Below are 18,784 nucleotides of genomic sequence, written 5' to 3'. Positions count from 1 at the left end.
GTTTTCCTAATGTTTGTGCTGGAGAGTGGCGATGTTGTCCTGTAGGTCATGCTAATGTGTTATTATCTATTCCCACAGCTGTGATTGTGTGGATAGATCATTCCCTGTATGACGCCACTGATACAGATGATAGTGGCATTGCAAACACTGCTGTATCCTTTGTTTTCCTGTTCCTCATCACCTTGTGCTACAGCATAGGGGCTACTTTTGTTAAGGTATACAACATAGTTTTTTTCTAGTTAATTTTTAATTTAGCATAATCATGAGACTAGATAGGAGCATTTTATTTGATGCAAAAAAAAAAAAAAAAAAATGTTGTCCTTTCAAATATATATATATATATAAGTTTGAAAAATATTTAATATATGCAAGTTAAACAGAAGTAGATTTTCTGGCTCTTATTGGTATCAAATTATGCTTTCAGGTGAAATGAACGATCCCTTTAAGGACATGCAAGTCTTCTCAGAAAAACAGCTCTATTCTTTTTTTCTTTTTTTTTTCCTTTATTGTAAATGTTATTGTGATGTTTGTTTGTTTTTAAGTTTTACTTTAATAAAAGAAAGAAACAATTTGATTGCTCTTGTATTTTGTTTCTTTCAAGTTTATAAAAATGTAAGAAGATGATAAACTGTATGGTGCTCTATGTTTGTATAAACTACATAAGAAAGGATATTTATTAGCACACAGGAGTGTCTGAAGGTTTTGAAAAATGTGACCATAAACCACAAAACCAGTCTTATATGTAATTTTTTTAATTGAAAGATGAATAAATAAGCCTTCCATTGATTTTTGGTTTATTAGGAACAGACAATATTTGGTAGATACAACTATTTGAAAATCTGGAATCTGAGGGTGTAAAAAAATCTAAATACTGAGAAAATCACCTTTGAAGTTGTCCAAATGAATTCTTAGCTATACATATTACTAATCAAAAAATCATTATTTTATATATTTATGGTAGGAAATTTACAAAATGTCTTCATGGAACATGATCTTTACATAATATCCTAATGATTTTTGGCATAAAAGAAAAATCTATAATTTTGTCAAATACATTGTTTTTTTTGGCTATTGCTAAATATATACCCAAGCGACTTAAGCTTGGTTTTGTGGTCCAGGGTCACATATTTCCCTAATTTCTGAAATTAATAAATTAAACATATTTTCTTAAATCCTATACTTAATTTTCTCAGAATTTGTTCATTACGTGACTGAGTCTTTTCTAGCTGTGAATATTTGTAAGCGTAAATATTTCATGCTGTGAAGTATATAAAAATAAATTGCATAACAAGAGTCATTTTATGTAAAGGACAGAGTGTTTTTCCTGTGCAGATGTGTTCAACCATGTCTCAGAGATGCAGATGTTTTTCAGTTCTGCTTTTGGTGGCTATTTCAGCTTGTTTGTTACCTAACGCTTCCATCTGCTGTTTGCTATGTTCTCTGAGGCATGTTTCTGGTTTCCTCTTCTGTCCATCTTTTGTTTCAGTATCTGTAACATGAATAAAAAAGAAAATAAAAAACCCTGGTGAGGTCTGCATAAACATCCAGATTTAAGTTGTGTGCATTGGGGTCCATTCGAAAACCTTTGGTCCTTGACCACACATTTTACGATACCTAGTGAGCACCAGAAGACTGGAAAAACCTTTACATGTAGAGTTCATGGACTCCTGAAAATATGGACATCCAATCCTACTGGAAACATTTTTGGTTGAGGAATGAACATTTCATCAGTACCACATTAGCAATACTGGGGACAGTAATTGATGTGGTGTATTGAATTTTATTCATGATATAATATGTTTTCTTCATGGGACATTTGACACTATTTTCTTTCTCAGGGGATCCTACCATAGAGCTTGCTGTTGTTCACAGTGTGGGTCAGTCTAGTTCGGACTCACAGAAGCTGCTGTGTTCTGCGACAGGATTTGAGCCGAAAATCAAGTGGCTTTCAAGGTCTATGGAGAAAACTGGTGGAGCTTTAGATGCTACAATGATTGAAGATGGACGAGAGTGATTGCCCCTTCCAGTAAGCAGGCAGAGGTCTACTTGCTGGGTCCATCCCACAGTGATGTGAGATCCGGCACCTCTGTGATTTTGACATGTTTGGTTGTTGGTCAGAGTGTAAGGTTATTCTCCATCCAATGGAAAGTGAATGGTAAACTTCTCAATCATGATGTCGATGAACAAGAGCCTAAAGAACATAACAACGGGACTCAAAGCAGAGAAACTTTTATGAGGGTTTCAGTTACAAAATATGCTGTCTTTACCTGTGAGGTTACGCATTTGTGCTCTAATGATAGACAGCAGCAGAACATCTCCAAAACCCGAGGTGAGCACTCACAGTTCTCAAAACTGCCTTTACAGAGAATATTTTCTTGTTACTAATCATTGCCATGTACTCGCAGACCCTAAACGACCCACTGTGAGAATCCTCAGACCCTCAGACGCTGATCTCTCTGGACTCCAGAACACCAACCTTCTTTGCTTGATCACTGGTTTCTTCCCATCTGATATCTCTGTGCAGTGGAAACTAAATGGGACACAACTGGATGCAGCTCAGTTCACTAACAGTCCTGTGGTTGCTCACACTTCAGGAGGTTTTGCAATGCATAGTGCTCTAATGCTGCCTGCATCAGAGTGGAAGGATGTTCTCATTTGTTGTCATCCCAAAGTCCAATCATCGACACTTTAGAGAACTTGTATGGTGGGTGCCATCAGAATTTTTTTTTATCAGATTTAATTGTATAGATTGTATTCATGTTGGATTTGAAATTTTACCATGTTACCATTTTAAAGAAAGGTTTAAATTTAAGTTATATTAATGGTATTATGAAATTATATATATAATATATATAAAATATTTAATGTATATGTTACTTACATTGCAACTTACCTATATGTGGGTCTAATAAAGTAATATTCAAAAATATAATATATTACATGATATAAAATTTCATGCTAAGATACAATTTGAATGTAATACACCTCTCCTCACTATTGCCTTCACTATGTCTCTCACTGGTGTTTTTTTTAGCCTCATTGATTCACTCTGCTCCGTCTGCAAAGCTGCTGCAAGGAGTAAGTGAGCTGGTGTGCCTGGCATTTGTTTTCAGCCCACCTGTCTTCAGCATCACCTGGTGGCTGGGTAAGACTGAGGTGTCAGCCCACAGGGTCACCAAACCAGCAAAAGGCCCTAATGGAAAATTTAGCATCCAAAGTCACCTGGATCTCCAAACTTCAGACTGGACACCTGGTGAGGTGTACACATGCAGAGTCACTCATGTTGCTGATACCTTGGTGCTTAACATTTCAATGAAAACAGGTACCCTAGGTTTCAAGTACTAAAGCATAATTTTATCAAGAAAATAATGAAGATTAAAATGTGAATTTTGTTAATGTCTGTTAACAGCATTATTTGAGAAGGCCTAGAATATGGCCTGTGCCTTCCTCGCCCTCTTCCTCCTTTTTCTTCTCTATGGATGCTCAGTGACTTTGGTCAAAGTCAAGTTTACATAAGCATTTTGTGTGTGCTTTCTGGATTCCCTTGCTGCAAAAATGATATTAACTTAATTAATATCAACTTTGTGTCTTGTTGAGATTTACATATGAAAAAAGTAATGCTCTTAACACACTTTCTAGCAGTTTATGTATTTTATACAAATTACAGATTTGTGTCTTTTTTTTAATTATTATTTCTGAATGTTCCCCTGTATCTCTAAAGATGTATTGTGTTTAAAATCATTCTGTGATGAAAATATGTGTGTTGGTTGTTTGAATAAAATGTCCAAGTCCATTGTCTTGTTACGACTAATTTCACAGCCAGAATTTTAGGGAAGCCTTAATATTAAAATTTCACTTAAATGTGAAATATATACACAATAAAAACATTGGAAATGCTTTTTAATTAAACTCTTTGTTTAGATTAATATTGCTTAAAATGTAATAATTCTCACATAACTAAAATAAATAATGCATGTAATGAAATAGCTTTGAGTTCAAACTCAAACACTACTGAAGGGCACAAATGCACACAGACTGCAGTGTTCCCTTCGGTGCAGCAGGTGGCAGTAAATCTCCGTGAAGTGTAGAGCTGCTCAAAATAAATGTAGAATATTTCGAATAGTGCTCCCACATTTGTGACCCTCACTGTATATTGTTATGTAAAAAATCTGTATGTGGGAAGTCTGATATAATTTTGCCATTGATACCAAGAGAACTTAGCATATTATTATTATTTTTTCTCTGTTAAGATTTTGTCCCCCCCATCATTCATGCAGAGAAGACTTATTAAGTGAATTATTTACATTATTATGGCATATAAAGAAAAAGTGTATTAGTCGGTTTCTGCTGGGTACCAGCACATGTGGGCATAATGGGAAATGAACAGCGGATGAACAAAGATGCTTTTAAAAAAGGAAGAAGTGGATGTTAATGTTGCTTTAAGTAAAGTTGAAGTTAAACTATAATTATGGGAAATATTTTAGAATTGGTAAGAAATATGTAATTCAGATAATAAGGTGAGGCATTTGTTTAATATAGAGACAGGAGGGAACAAGTCAATATAACAAGGATGAAACTTGGACACATAGGACTGAATGCATCACTATTTGTTACTTGAGTACATGAAAATGGTTCATGTGAGTATTGTGGGGGAAAAGAAACAGTAGAGCATGTAATGTACGATCACATTTTCACATTTATGAAGAATTATAATTAATATTATTATTTGTATCCAACCCCACCCACCCCCTACCTTATTTCTCTCTCTCTCTCTCTCTCTTTATATATATATATATATATATATATATATATATATATATATATATATATATATATATATATATATGTTCATGTGATTTAACACGACCAGCATCGTACTGTAGGTGGCGCCCTACATTTAGAGTGTTATGCGCCAAAAAACTAAAGAAGAAGAATTTTTAGATGCGAATGGTGCGAACTGCTTTCGTCTTCTCCTTAATTTTGTAAGTATACATTTACTGATATCTTTTTGGAGGTTACCCAAAAAGGAGGTTACCTCGTTTTATCGAATACCCAAATAGGAAACGATATCCGCAGACGGACGAGGAGGTTAAAGTTTAAGCGTTATAAAGTGGAGTAACGTTAGAGCAGCAGTTGTTCTCTAGTTAGCAGGTTGAAGGTAACGTTAACTTGTGTTCATTTCAAACACACTTCTACATCACTGTAGTACTAGTAGATGTTTCACGGCGTGTTTAACGCGTTTTTGCCCATGTTGAATGAATAATAACAGTGTCAGTGAATTCATCCAGTATAACAAGAATCGAGAACATGTGCTGTTCATTTCCATTGTCTTTGAAATCGGGATTTATTAAAACTTTGAAACGTTTAGAGAACCAGCCTTTCATTAATGGGTTTATTTTTCCACAGTGCCTTGGTACTACTTAACAAAATAAATTAAATATATTGAGTTGCATGAAAATGTTAATCAAATAAGTTATATGATATGGCTATCAGTTGCATGATTTAATTAGATATATTTACATAGAAAAAATAATAACAACTACGAGCATTTAGAATGCACAACAATATTACACTATGTAACTCAATAAATGATATAAAACCATAAACGATTGTTTATCTGAAATCCAATTTAGTCTTTCTATGAACTAGGTAAGAAACGCATTCAAGTACTGTGTACATTTGAAATGGTTTTAAAAAGTTATTTTCATGTGTTGATCACATGACCAGCTGACCTGCTCACTTTATCTATGAGAGATGTGAAATTGTTCTGTTGTGTGTTCATACACAGGTTATTAACGGGACTTCTTGCTCTGCAGTGATGACGTCACTGGTAAGTGCCTCAGCATCTACAGTTAAGATTGATCAGAGAGTTCAACACCTTATCCGGCAGACTACAGATCGTGTGTCATCTTAGAAATCATGTCTAAATCTTGATCCATAACACCATTACACTGTACAGCTCAGCAGTAAAACCATTGTATGGACAGTATTATCTGTCTCTCAGGCCTAAGAGTTTGTTCTCGTTTGCAGGGGAGCAGCAGTTCCTCCACAACGGAGTATGTTGTACGAGTTCCTAAGTAAGATTTGTATTAACTTGAATTAGAAATGTATTTAGTGTGTCTGTAGTGCTACCAGTACAAGTTGTTGATGTCTTTTGCCCAACAGAAACACCAGTAAGAAATACAACATAATGGCCTTCAATGCTGGTGATAAAGTCAGTTGTTCCACATGGACTCAGGTAACAGACGTTATAAATGGCCACTGCTTACTATTCCATGCCATATTTCCTTCCCTGTATTTTTCTGTAACTATTTCTCTCTCTCTCTCTCTCTCTACATGCAATGTTTAGGCTCGTATGGAGCGTGACATGAGTAATAGGCGTATATATGGTGAGGAGGAGACTCAGGAGGGGGCAGCAGGCAGTGAGTTTGGAAAGAAACAGAGAGAGGAAGCACGGAGGAAGAAGTATGGCATCGTTACGAAGGAGTTCAAAGTGGAGGACCAGCCCTGGATCCTTAAAGTTAATGGCAAGGCAGGAAGAAGGTATGGGTTTCTGCTTTTAATCTTTTCGACTTACTGACACTTGTTATTTTTGAGTGTGTTTAGCTGCCCATACTTACAATAAAGATTGATAAGCTGATAATCGCTGTTCTATGTCAATGGATGCCAAAGTTTTGTCTAGTAAACATACTCAAGCAAGCATGAAACTAAAGGGGTTTTCAGCACCGGCTGTGTTAAATATTTACCTTATTTTGCATGGAATTAAGCCATTTTCTTAAAACATAAGACTTCTGATTCATTAGTGGTTATGAGGAAAATAATGAAGTATAACAAAGTGCAGCTAAAGGTAAAATGTTGCACTACGAACCAGTGTATTTATGAATGTGTTAATATTCAATGAATATGATAACAAATAGCAGTTTGCGATATAAAGCAGCAAAACAGACTGTTTTTGTACAGCTAAATACCTGGAAGTAAATAACACAGGAAGCCTCACACCTTCAAGTTAAAGATGGCCTTGTCCACTCTTCTGTGAGGATATGGACACACAAACTTCATCTCTAGAACTGCTCTGAGAATCATTACACAAAAAGCATTACACAATTGCATTTGATAAATACTCATCAGATACACACAGAAGCTCAAAGGTCTTCCAGTTTTAAAGTTTGGTTTGACTTGAATATATGAGAAACTGTCCTCTATTGTGCTCCTCTTCATCACTCAAGATTCAAGGGTCTGAAGAAAGGTGGAGTCACGGAGAACGCTTCCTACTACATCTTCACACAGAGTGCGGATGGGGCCTTCGAGGCGTTTCCTGTGCATTCCTGGTACAACTTCACACCGCAGGCCAAGCACCGCACGCTCACAGCCGAGGAGGCAGAGGAAGAGTGGGGCAGGTGAGGGCAGGTTGAGTTTTTGTATTCATGAGAACAGCTCTGATGGCTCTCCAGAGAGGCCAGTGTCTAAAGCGCAGGCATCACACCTGCTTGTTTTTCCTCATATAGGAGAAACAAAGTGGTGAATCACTTCAGTATCATGCTTCAGCGACGTCTCAGAGGACAGGAGCGAGGAGAGGAGGAAGAAGAGGAAGGAGAAAAGGGGGGGAAGAAAAAGAAGAAGAAAGAAGGCAGGGGAGGAGACCTGCGCATACATGACCTCGAGGACGATTTGGAAATGAGCAGCGACGAGAGTGACGGCAGCAATGGAGACGGTGAGCAACGGCTCTGAGAGCGAGAGGAGTGTCAAGTGTAGGGCTGTCCTTAGCAAAATGTCTTCTTTCAATGCAGATGATGAAGCCAAGTCAAAGGCTAAAAAGGAAAAAGGCCCCAAAAGCAAGGGAAAGAAGAAGAAGAAAAAGGACAGCGACCTGGAAGGGTTTGAGGATAGTGATGACGGTGACTTTGAGGGGCTGGAGGTGGACTACATGTCTGATGAGAGCAGGTGAGGCTTTACTGTTGCTACATACTAACAGCCCTTTATCCAAACGGTCTTTTTATGATTACTGCAGTCTAATCTTCATCATTCTTTCATCACTCCAGTTCTGAAGAAGAGCAGCAAGAGAAAACCAAGCACAATAAGGGAGAGGATGTCCCTAAAGGTTGGGGATTTAGCAGGAGTGCACTTCATTTAATTCTGATGTTTGATTTGAGACAACTCCATGAAGCTCCAACACTTTTTTTTTTTTTTCTCAGGGATTGATGAAATGTCTGAAAGTGAAGAAGAGAGTGAGGAAGAAAACAAGAATGAGGAAGATGGCAAGGAGGAAGAAGAGGAGGAAGATGGAAAGAAGACACCAGTGCAGGTGGAAAAGAAGAAAAAGAAAGGTGAAGGCAGTCTCATTTTGGATTTTTGTTTCTTTCTATTTTTACTTGGTGTTGTGGCCTCAAGTCTCACATTGAGTTACTAAGAGTGCTACTTGGGTATTGAGAGGTGTATTCCTCTGGTGCTATTCAGCTAGAAGATCCAAAATGTTTCCCAAATAAACAGTAGTTCAGAGGCACTCACAAGGAATAAAAGTTTAAAAGCCTTTATTTAAACTTGGCTATCCATTAAAAACATGCCAGCATGTTTCGGCTCTGTGGCCTTCTTTAGGGAAAATTCAAAATGTAGTAGTTATGTTTATTGGAGACTAGGCATACCACTAAAAAAGGTAAATAAAATGAAAAGATTAATTATCAGTTTGTTCAAAAATAAAAACTTAAAAATAAATGTAATTTAAAAATGATTTAATTGATTCTTAAAACTTTATTTTAGTAACAATTAAAATTCTAATAATGCATTTAAAAATATTTTAAATAATAAACTTTAAAATGCATTTCCAAATCACTTTTATTTTATAATATTAATAAATGTTTTCTAATTTTTTTTAAGTGCTAATCTTAGTGCTCCATAATGTTGACATTATACATATTTTATATATACAGTTGCAATCAAAATTATTCCACCCCCTTGACCTGCAAGACATTTTGCTGCGGAGAACAGCATTTTATGAAATCAATTCAACAAAGGCATCAGTAAAGTCTTAGAAAAAGTTTAATACACTTTTGAGTGATTCTGAGAATGGAACATCGATGAATCATGATAAAATTCAAATTGCCTCTAAACATTCATGTTAAAAATTATTCAACCCCCTTTGTGCAGAATCTTTTATTCTTTAAAATCTCCAATAAACGCTGTCTGTAAGTGTTTAGAAGCTTCTGTCACCTCTCTACTGCAGTTTTGGCCCATTCCACACCTGAAAAAGCTTCCAGATCACTGATAATCTTTGGTTTTCGCATTTCCACTGCTTTTTTTAAATTCAACCAGATATTTGCAATGAGAATTAAGTCTGAACAGGTCACTCAAGTACATTCTGTGACTGATCCCTGAACCAAGCAGTAGTAGATTTTGATGTGTACTTTGGGATGACTGTCCTGCAGGAAAGTCCATTGATCATCAGCTTCAGTCTTTGCACCAAAGGCATCTCAGTTCTTTTCAAAATGGCCTGATACCTCAAAGAATCCATGATGTCCTTCATACAGTCATGATTTCCTCATACAGTCATGGTTTCTCTACAGTAAAGAAACCCCATAACAGGACTGATCCACCTCCAAGTTTGAGGATGGAGATGGTGTTCTTCTGCTTATGAGCTTTTTTGCAGCAGACATACCGCTGATCCATGGGTCCAAAAAGTTCCAGTTTGGTCACCTCACACCATAAAACATTCGTCCAGAGCTCCACAAGTCTACACAAATGATTTTTATTAAGTTCAGGTTGGGCTGTTGTTGTTCTTGATCAAGAGTGGTATTTATCAAGATGTCTCAACATGAAGGCCATACTTGTCTAGTGTTCTTCTTACACACTGCTTTGAAATGGTTTTCCTCCTTTCATCGGGTCATCTTGCAAGTCTTTGGCTGTACATTGCAGGTTTTTCTCAGTTGCTCTGATAAAACATGTTATGATATTCAACACCCACAGGTTTTCTGTTAAATCACACTTTAAGCTAAGGAATAAGGCTGAGAGCTGTGTCTGTTGGAACTTTCAGTGTCTTGGAAATCTTCATATAGCCTTAGCCTTTTTAAAGTAATACAATATTTATTCTCTTTAGCTTTTGTGAGATCTCTGTTGATATTTTTGCTACTCAACTTCAACACATGCATGAGCTAACTGTATGTGTAACGGCTCAAACTAATTCTGTAATAGTTTCTAAAGGCCTAATTGTGTTTTGAGACCGTTTTATTCCCCACCAAGTGATTTAAAAACAGCAATGCTGAAGAGGGGTTGAATAATTATGACATAGCAGTATTATAAAAAAATATATATGTATAACATATTATTATTATTATTATTATTATTATTATTATTATTATTATTTTTTTTTTTTTTTAAATCATTGTGTATGTTTCAGACAGCAGTGGCGAGTCCGACAGCTCAGAGGACAGTGATATTGAAGGAGAGGCAGCTTCAGCACTGTTCATGGTACTAATGGCCTATATTTGTGTGTTTGGGAGAGAAGATTCATGTTTCATGTGTGTATGGTACAGTGCTCTCTTGTTGTCTCCCCTCTCACAGAAAAAGCGCACTCCTCCTAAGCGAGGGGGTGGTCGTGGCTCAGCAGGTAGTTCAAGGACAGGAAGTCGACCTGGCACACCTTCCATTGACAACGCTGCAACTTCCAACACTCTCCGTGCTGCTGCCAACAAACTGGAGCAAGGTACACAAAAAGGTTAATAAAAATTCTGATTAAAAATGTTAATAAAAATGAATTACATGATATAGCTATTAGTTGCATGATTTAATTGCCTTAATTGCATAGAAAAAAAAAAACAGTTATTATTGTGGCAAAATAATAACATGCAAATAGATTAAAAAAGTGACTTTAGAAAGATTGTAATATGTTGGTCTTCTTTACAGTGAAACATGTTTTTTTTTCTTGAATTTTAATAACTTTTTTTTTTAAAGGGATACTCCATCTCTTTACCCTAATGCCATCCCAGATGTGACTCTTTCTTCAGATTATTACGATTTTTAGAAAAATTATCCATTTCTGTGAGAGTGTCTCCAGCTGTTCACCATAGTTGAAGCTTTAAAAACCACACTAAGTGAACATGAAGGTAACACATATGACTCCAGGAGATGAATCAATGTCTTTTGAAGTATACAGTGGGTGTATGTGGGTGGAAAAATATTCATATTTTAAACTTGAAGCTGTTACATCAGTTCACACTTGATGGAAGCGTCAGCTTGTGAACATGTTGACAAAAACACTCTTAAGAAGTGGTGCAGAAGGAAGTTCACTTCTATGAAGAACACTGCTATGTTCACTTTGGTTTTTGTCTAAAAAATATTTTGTTTGTGTTCATCTGAAGAAAGAAAGTCATATAGATCTAGGACGGCATGAGGTTGAGTAGGTAATAAGACGGTTTTTATATTAAGCCATAATGTTATATTATTTGCCTAGTATCTCTTTATTTCATCTAGTCTGTTTCTCTTCACTGCTAAGGGTTAGGTAAAGTATAAACTTCATGTATCTGCTCCTCTGTCTCAGGTAAGCGTCAGACAACTGTGCCCAGCACAGAGACTCCAGCAGCGAAGAGATTAAAGATGGAGCCCAGCCCTCAGAGCTCTTCAGGAAAGAGCACACCCCAACCAGTGTCAGGGAAATCCACCCCCAGCTCCAGGTACTACTTTCTTGAATATTACCATGATCCAGAAACCCCTCAGTTCACTCCCCATCTCTGGGTTCTGGGTCTTTTCTCCAGCCTCCAGCTGTGATGTCTATGTCCTCTATCCCCCGAGACATGCACCAAGTTACTCTTACATTAAAGCATACAGTGCTGGATCTAGTAACCGTATCAAAATTCTTCACCACGTTACGGTTTATGATGCTTATTTTATCTGTTCAATTCACAGACAAGCATTGACAGGGATGTATAACATAGATGTCCATCTCCCCTTTAGTGATGTGCTGCTGACAGAGGATGCCGTGCGCAGGTATCTGATCAGGAAGCCCATGACCACTAAAGACCTGCTGAAGAAGTTCCAGACTAAGCGCACAGGCCTCAGCAGCGAGCAGACGGTCAACGTGCTCGCTCAGATCTTGAAGAGGCTCAACCCAGAGAGGAAGAACATCAATGACAAGATGCACTTCTACCTCACAGAGTGAGCCCAGCTGAGGAGAGGGTCAAACTGAGTGCCCATGACCAGTAGCCTCTCCTTTAAGAACACCGCTCATTTAGGTTAAGACCTGCTTGATCTGAAATTTGTCGTTTTGCTTTCTACCATTCCGCATTTATTAACAGTAGAACTTAAGTACTGTTAATTGAGTTACATCATGGAATGCTGGAGGTCTAAAGAGTAAAAAGACAAAGAAAACTGAGAAACAAGCAATGGGGAGTAGGTTTTTGTGTACCGGTATTATAAAAGATATAGGAAAGATGTGTTTGTAAATTCCACATTTATGTCTGTTAATGACAGATGAAAACCTGCTGTATTTTGAGAGTACATTTACCTAGAGAATACAGTTGCATTTGTGGCTTTTATTGCACATTCATTTCTTATTACATTTTTTTGCCTTTTAAAAAAAAAAAAAACTGGTTTAAAAGCATTGCACTGTTAAAATCAGTAAAAGGTATAACTTTTTCAGGAGATTTCTCCTTTGGTAGTACATTAAATTTGTTCAGAGATGAATAACAGTGTTTGTGTTCATTTGTTTTAAATGCATATTGTATGCAATAGTAATGTATAGTTGAGTAGAAAGCCACAAGAGTGGATAGCAATTTTTTTTTTGATTTTGTAAATAGCAGCAGTTCCAATGACTGTCTTCATTCTTTTCCATGACTCATTTTACAATATACACTGAATAAATCTAATCTTTCCCTACATATAGAATACACTACGGTATTTGGACCACATTTCAGTGAGCTGGTTCAGCTGAATATTATCGTAATGTTAGCAGTTGACACCTTTTTAGCTATGTTTGAGCATCTGAAATATGAACAATTCTAAACCAGGGAAATGTAAAAAAGCCACAGCGTGTCCAAGATAAGTGTTCAGGTAACAACCTTATACACTCTTTGCTCTCAGGCCCTTTTCGTAAAGCCGAGTTTTGCGATGAAAACCTATACAATAAGGAATTTTGGAAATATTTTCTCTTTACTTGTTTCGATGCTCTAATTAGTAGAGTCATCCTATCGAGGACATTGTCACACTCAAATATCCACCACATTAAGCGTAATAGCGTCACACTGTCACTGACGGGGCGCCATTTTGAATTAGCTCAGATTTCTAGGACTTGAAGTGTTTGAGTTAATATCGCTTCAGCCCAGCATTATAGAGGGCACAAAATACAGTTTTATGGGAAGACGTGAGTGCAAGAAGCAATAATGATCCAATAAAAATGCTAAATGTAGGCTAACTGCAATTTACCATATATGTGTATATATATATATATATATATATATATATATATATATATATATATATATATATATATAGAATTTAAATTAGTTTAAAAATGTATATGCGGCTACAAATAGGCCTACACATAAACGAGTTTCATATGTTGTTTGCAGTGAGTAAAGAAAGTTCTACTCTAGTGACGATAAATTCTGTGTAATTGCAGTTCCACTTTTCAACACTAGATTGCACCACATGACTATGGCTTGCTTTGATACAGTAGATAAAGATGAAAATAAAAACCGTTATTTATGGGGCAAATTAACGCATATTCCTTTGATTTCCTCCTAACATGCACGCTATTTAAAAAAAAATATATATAGCCTATTATTATTATTTTCGTGTTATGTTTTGACCCTTGGCTGAAATGTCTCATTTTAAATCTATAAAGTAACCAGCCTCAAATTCTTGTATTGGCATGTTTTTGTTAAATGTGAAGCAGCAGCTTGCACTCCACTCCCCCTGCTGGCTATTCAGTATTTCTAAGGTATATATCATAATCCAGACTTGTGACATTACAATCCAAAACTGTATCCAGTGACTGTGCTTATTTCAGACACTTATGTCACTGTTCTTTTAGATCTCTCTCTCTCTCTTTCTCTCTCTCTCTCTCTCTCTCCCCCGTCTCCCTCCACACACACACACAAACACACAAAACCACATTGACTGGTTTCTCTCATCAATTAGCCCGCAAGACTGTAATGATGGTAATTATTTGTAATTGTAATGGTCAGGCAGTGCTGTTTGTGGCAGTAAGCGGGCATTAAACAGTCTGTAAGTAAGTAAGATTTACAGGCAGTAGACATTGAGTGCTGATACATGGCTCCGGGGAATGTGCAATATATCAATCCTGTAGCCAATACAGCAAAGATTAGAAGATCACAAAGCCTGAAATAACTCCGAGCACAGTCTCAGAATAGTTTATTGGTGCTTTTTGTAGCAGATATGTACTGGTTCATATTACACATTAGCTTAGTATTTTCTACATATCAGAGGGGGAATTTCTTTACAAACTTTAAATCACTTTTAGAGGCAACTTTAGATGAGATCCATTTACAATCAGTTTTGAACATTCTGAAAATATAATTTACCTTTTGCTAAACACTGTCCCTTTGGTGACTTCCTAACGCAAACCAGATTTACAATCTTTCTATAGAAATGAACCAGACTTCTTTGAATTGCATTATTTTCAGTAAATTGTGCTCAAGAAGTGGTAAAAAGTAACCCTGGTTTAAATAAATCGTTGAAAAGGTTGAAAAGTATTTGTATCTGCTGTTTTTAAAAGAAATTGAGAAATGTAGTAATAACGAAATTCAAAACAGCAGAAACTGCTAATTATAATTGAGACAACAATTTTTCAGTCAATAAAAAAAAAAAAAAAAAACAACAACAACAAAACACTCTAATTTGAAAGCTATTACAATTAAGGTTGCAAAGGGATGGACTATTTCCAAAAGTTTCCAAAATGTCTGGAAAGTTTTGGAAATTTACTGGAAATGTCTCGCCTTTTTTGCAACCCTAATTAATAGCATTAGGGAACACAACTGTGAACACAAAGGGAAACAATGTTATACCATATTTTTGTTACTTTAGTATTTACTCTTACCCAGGAAACAGATCCTCAATAGACTTAAATTAGAAAAAAGAAGAAAAACAAACATCAGAAGGTCTAAGAATGGTCAGCAACATTCTTAAGGCGGGGCTTAAGAAGGGTCAATTCACAAGGAGAAATCAACACTAGAGCCGAACATTTAGGCTACATACATACACGTAAAGACAAACACATCAACATATTTATCTCACTTCCTGAGAGGTCTGTCTGGCTGCCCTCCAAACCTGTCCTCCTGCAAGCAAGTCTTTTCTCAATAGGCTTCATGATTGACAGCAGCTGATCTAAAGAACACAGGAAATCGTTTAAGCCTCTAAGATTCAGACTGTTTGTCAAGCGACAATAAAATGCTCAATTGATTGTGATGCAAATACAGAATTCATAAATGAGTTTGATTTCCTGCTGGAGAGGTACAAGGAGGAGGGCACAGAGAGAGTTTTGAAGAAGGTTTCGTTTACTTCCATTGTATGGACACAAAAAACACAAAGACATTTCTCAGAATATCTTCCTTTGAGGTTCCAAACGATAATTAAAGTCATATAGATGAAAAAAGATGAGGGTGAATAAATGATGACAGAATTTTCATTTTGGGGTGAACTATCCCTTTAAAATAATGGGAACCACAGATGTAGCAGAAATGTTTGGATTTGAGTGGAAAAGAGGCACTCCACAGCTTGGGAATCATGTAAGGGAAGCAGAGCTTAAAGAAAGTATGTGAGATGAGTGAAAGCATATTGTGATTACAGTTCTGTCCCTGTGTGAAGATGCTGGCCTACTTACTAGCTGTTTGGAGCAGTTTACATTCACTTTGAATCAATGTCAGATTAACAAAGACATGCCTGCCTTTTTCAGAATTTGATGATTTTTACTATTTATTTCTTGCAAAGCTGACACATTACTTTCACAATAGTTCCTGACAGATTGTCAAAATGTTAAATTAACATGTTTATCCAGAAATGGTCTGTTTGCTAATCTCCTGTTGGTGCAGTTAATGAGCCTGCCTTAGTAGAAGGGTTGGAGGCACTGAAAAAGAAATGAATGGATGTTTTGTCAAGCACTGGGGCTTTTAATAATTCTACACTGTTTAAAAATGTATTGTACCTACATCAGGCTCTTCCCCAAATAAAACACTCTGCTCAGAAAATGACGGCCCACTTTAAGCTCTCCCACAGTCTAGTATCTTTGTCTCTTACCTCTGCCAAAAAAAGTGTCTATTATTTGTGTTTTCATTTTAATAGTATAAAGTATTAAGAAAATATAAATGGAAATGAACCTCTAAAGAAGCCCTTAAAAACACACAAAGCATTTATGTGTTCAACTCTCTTATTTTCTCTAGTACATGTTTATTGCATCTGACACCCTAACATACAGTACAGAGGGGTGATATGTTGTAGCCCGTTGCACTGACCAGATTTATATCTGGAAGATAAGGTTAAATAAGGAGCAGAGAACCTGCTATATATGTTGTTTATGAATTATTCAGTTTTATGAGTCACTGAGTTTAGCTTCTGCTGCAAATACACAGCAACATTACTTCAGAATTCTTGATTGGCACAGTGTGTGTGTGTATGTTCACATTTTTAACGTCTCTTTATCACCATTATATGCATGCAATCACTGAATGCACACATTCAAACTGATGCATTATGTGGTTGCATTTGTTTTGCGAAACTGACATGTGACAGTTTTATGGGAGCACTGAACACTTGATTGAATTTCGATTGATTTGATGACAATTCTCACACCACATCTTCTCTGAATTTGAGCATAGCTGTGTCACACTAGTCTGTCACAGAATAAATCATAGTCTAACAGACCAGAATTTACTTACAACTCAATTGTGGCAAAATGTGCAGCTCGTTTTTCCTCTGTAGAGCAGTGCAGTGAAACATCTTATTGACTTCTCTCTTTCTTTGGCTGGCTGTGTGCTTTCTGTGTGCTGCTGTGTTAGATTAGTGTGGCGTGCTTTAATAATGCACTAAGGGAGGGTTGTTTCTGCTTGACAGCAGGAGAGAGTCTCTGGCATTCAAAAGCAATCGCCTTTTGAACCCCAACTGTGTGACAAGGCTGACACATCACAGAATATAGCTCCACCACTGAGACTGTATTCATAATCAATAAATTAACCCCGTTCAATATAAAGAAACTATTCATTAAGAAGATTAGTGTTAACACAAGAATAACTTATTTAGATGAACATATACACTCTTTTCACTTTCATTTTCTTCTAAATGGCAAAAACTGTTTGCTGGGCCCAGTAACACTAAGCAAAACCCTTCACTTGTGTTCTTGTATAGAGGCAGCTGTCAGGATGATGAGCAGGATTTGTCACAATCAGGGTTTTTATGGGGTCGTAGCTGATGGACTGGGTCGGTCCAGTCACTAAATTGGCTTTGTTTTGATTTTCAAGAGATAATGAGGTCCAGGTTTGTTTTGAGTTTGTGGGTGTTCGATTACTTTACTGTAGAGAGGCATTCTTTATATAGCATTTAATTTGCATATTTTTCCCCCTCTCTCTGCTCATAGGTTGATTAATGACTTTCGGCCACAGTTTAGAGCTCTGACTCACCACTTCTCAAGTTTGTTCACTTGGAATAATTTGAAGATAATTCTATAAAATCATAAAGCTAGCACATTGCAGGTAAGCAGGATATAATTCATAATCTTTCCACACACTTATCTGCAACAACTGTAGCCTAACAATTGGCTGGTATTAGTGGTAATTGCTTATTAACATTTGGGTAAGAATTTGTTGCAAATACACCACTCTTGTTTTATATATTTGGAATATAAGTTTGTTTTTGTAGAACCAAATTGCCTTTACATGAAGCAAATGTTTTGTTCTGAAAGATGTTTACATTGTAGTTGTTGCATGTTTATATTTTGCATAACTTGGTTATTTGTTATATTTAGTTCAGGAATAGGATCCATGGCTGTGTGAAATGTTTCAGAACCATGGACAGCTGCTTTGGCGTGCTACTGAGTGTCGTTTCTGTCATTGGCTCGGTGCTCTTGCCTAACTAAGGTTGAGGTTTCATTAAAGCAATCGCCCAAACCAAAGGCTGTCGCCCAAATAGTAGGCTACAACTGCCAAACAGATTTAGTTCTAATAGATTTTGGTTAATGTTTAAGTTTTAGTTTCAAATAGCGTTTCAAAAACAACAAAAGTTTGACTATAAATGGTTCAGAACGCTTACTTTTATCTTGCGTAAAATGAATGCTTGCGAGCAGATTTCCGTATGTCTTGGGAAGTAGCTACCCGTTCGCTGCTTTGCTTTAAAACTTATAAGTTAGGACTATCTGCAATATTACTTTATTATATATTTACAATCACAACCTTAAACAGGATGCAGCTCGAAAACTACACAAAAATTACTCTATAACGTATGTTGACAAGCCCGTATACACTCACTTGACAGTCGCTTAGTCTGACTGTTCAGAGAGAGGCTCGAGACGATCGTCTGTCAGCCGCTGTGGATCTGTGGATCTGTTGACTGAAGCCTGGAGGCTGGAGGCTGGTGTCTGTTTGAGCTCTAGACCCCGGGCTCTTCCGGTCTGACGCTAAACGCATCACACACGGTTGATCACACGCGTGCTGGTTCAGATCGTGAACAGCATGCTGCACAGGATCAAGAGATGAACAGAGATCCAGAAGATAATTTCCCCCCCTCAAGTTCTAATTCTTTTCGCAGCGGTAGCAGCTAGGCCATGTGATATTGTGGTACTACTTAATTTGTT

General features: G+C 36.7%; 1 protein-coding gene and 1 pseudogene across 3 annotated transcripts; both read left to right on the top strand.

Annotated features, from left to right (window-relative positions):
* The first annotated feature begins 31 nt into the window (after window positions 1-31).
* On the top strand, window positions 32-3,793 carry LOC127957135 (immunoglobulin heavy constant epsilon-like; annotated as a pseudogene).
* A 1,084-nt stretch (window positions 3,794-4,877) lies between these two features.
* On the top strand, window positions 4,878-12,672 carry LOC127950642 (general transcription factor IIF subunit 1). Of its 3 annotated transcripts, none has more exons than XM_052547802.1 (14): window positions 4,878-4,982; window positions 5,789-5,830; window positions 6,031-6,077; window positions 6,166-6,238; window positions 6,350-6,543; window positions 7,227-7,397; window positions 7,506-7,711; window positions 7,788-7,941; window positions 8,040-8,098; window positions 8,193-8,324; window positions 10,388-10,458; window positions 10,552-10,705; window positions 11,528-11,660; window positions 11,941-12,672. In XM_052547802.1, the coding sequence occupies exons 1-14, from the start codon at window positions 4,908-4,910 to the stop codon at window positions 12,143-12,145; spliced, it is 1,716 nt and encodes a 571-aa protein (XP_052403762.1). In that variant the 5' UTR covers window positions 4,878-4,907; the 3' UTR covers window positions 12,146-12,672. The 3 variants fall into 3 exon arrangements, with proteins under 3 accessions (XP_052403762.1, XP_052403767.1, XP_052403773.1); XM_052547807.1 differs by having other exon boundaries at window positions 4,885-4,982; window positions 10,552-10,693; XM_052547813.1 differs by lacking the exon at window positions 4,878-4,982 and adding an exon at window positions 5,081-5,158.
* Window positions 12,673-18,784: the final 6,112 nt, after the last annotated feature.

The sequence above is a fragment of the Carassius gibelio genome, chromosome A3 (assembly GCF_023724105.1).
Source record: "Carassius gibelio isolate Cgi1373 ecotype wild population from Czech Republic chromosome A3, carGib1.2-hapl.c, whole genome shotgun sequence".
Lineage (NCBI taxonomy): Eukaryota > Metazoa > Chordata > Actinopteri > Cypriniformes > Cyprinidae > Carassius > Carassius gibelio.
The sequence above is the reverse complement of the archived record's forward strand: the minus strand, read 5'-3'. Positions and strand labels throughout refer to the sequence as shown.

Excerpts from the sequence above, each read along its gene's own strand:
- LOC127950642 (XM_052547802.1), top strand. The coding sequence starts at position 4,908 with ATGCGCCAAAAAACTAAAGAAGAAGAATTTTTAGATGCGAATGGTGCG. Across the intron at positions 5,831-6,030 it reads CTGCAGTGATGACGTCACTG|GGGAGCAGCAGTTCCTCCAC; the intron begins GTAAGTGCCTCA and ends TCTCGTTTGCAG. Across the intron at positions 8,099-8,192 it reads GGGAGAGGATGTCCCTAAAG|GGATTGATGAAATGTCTGAA; the intron begins GTTGGGGATTTA and ends TTTTTTTCTCAG.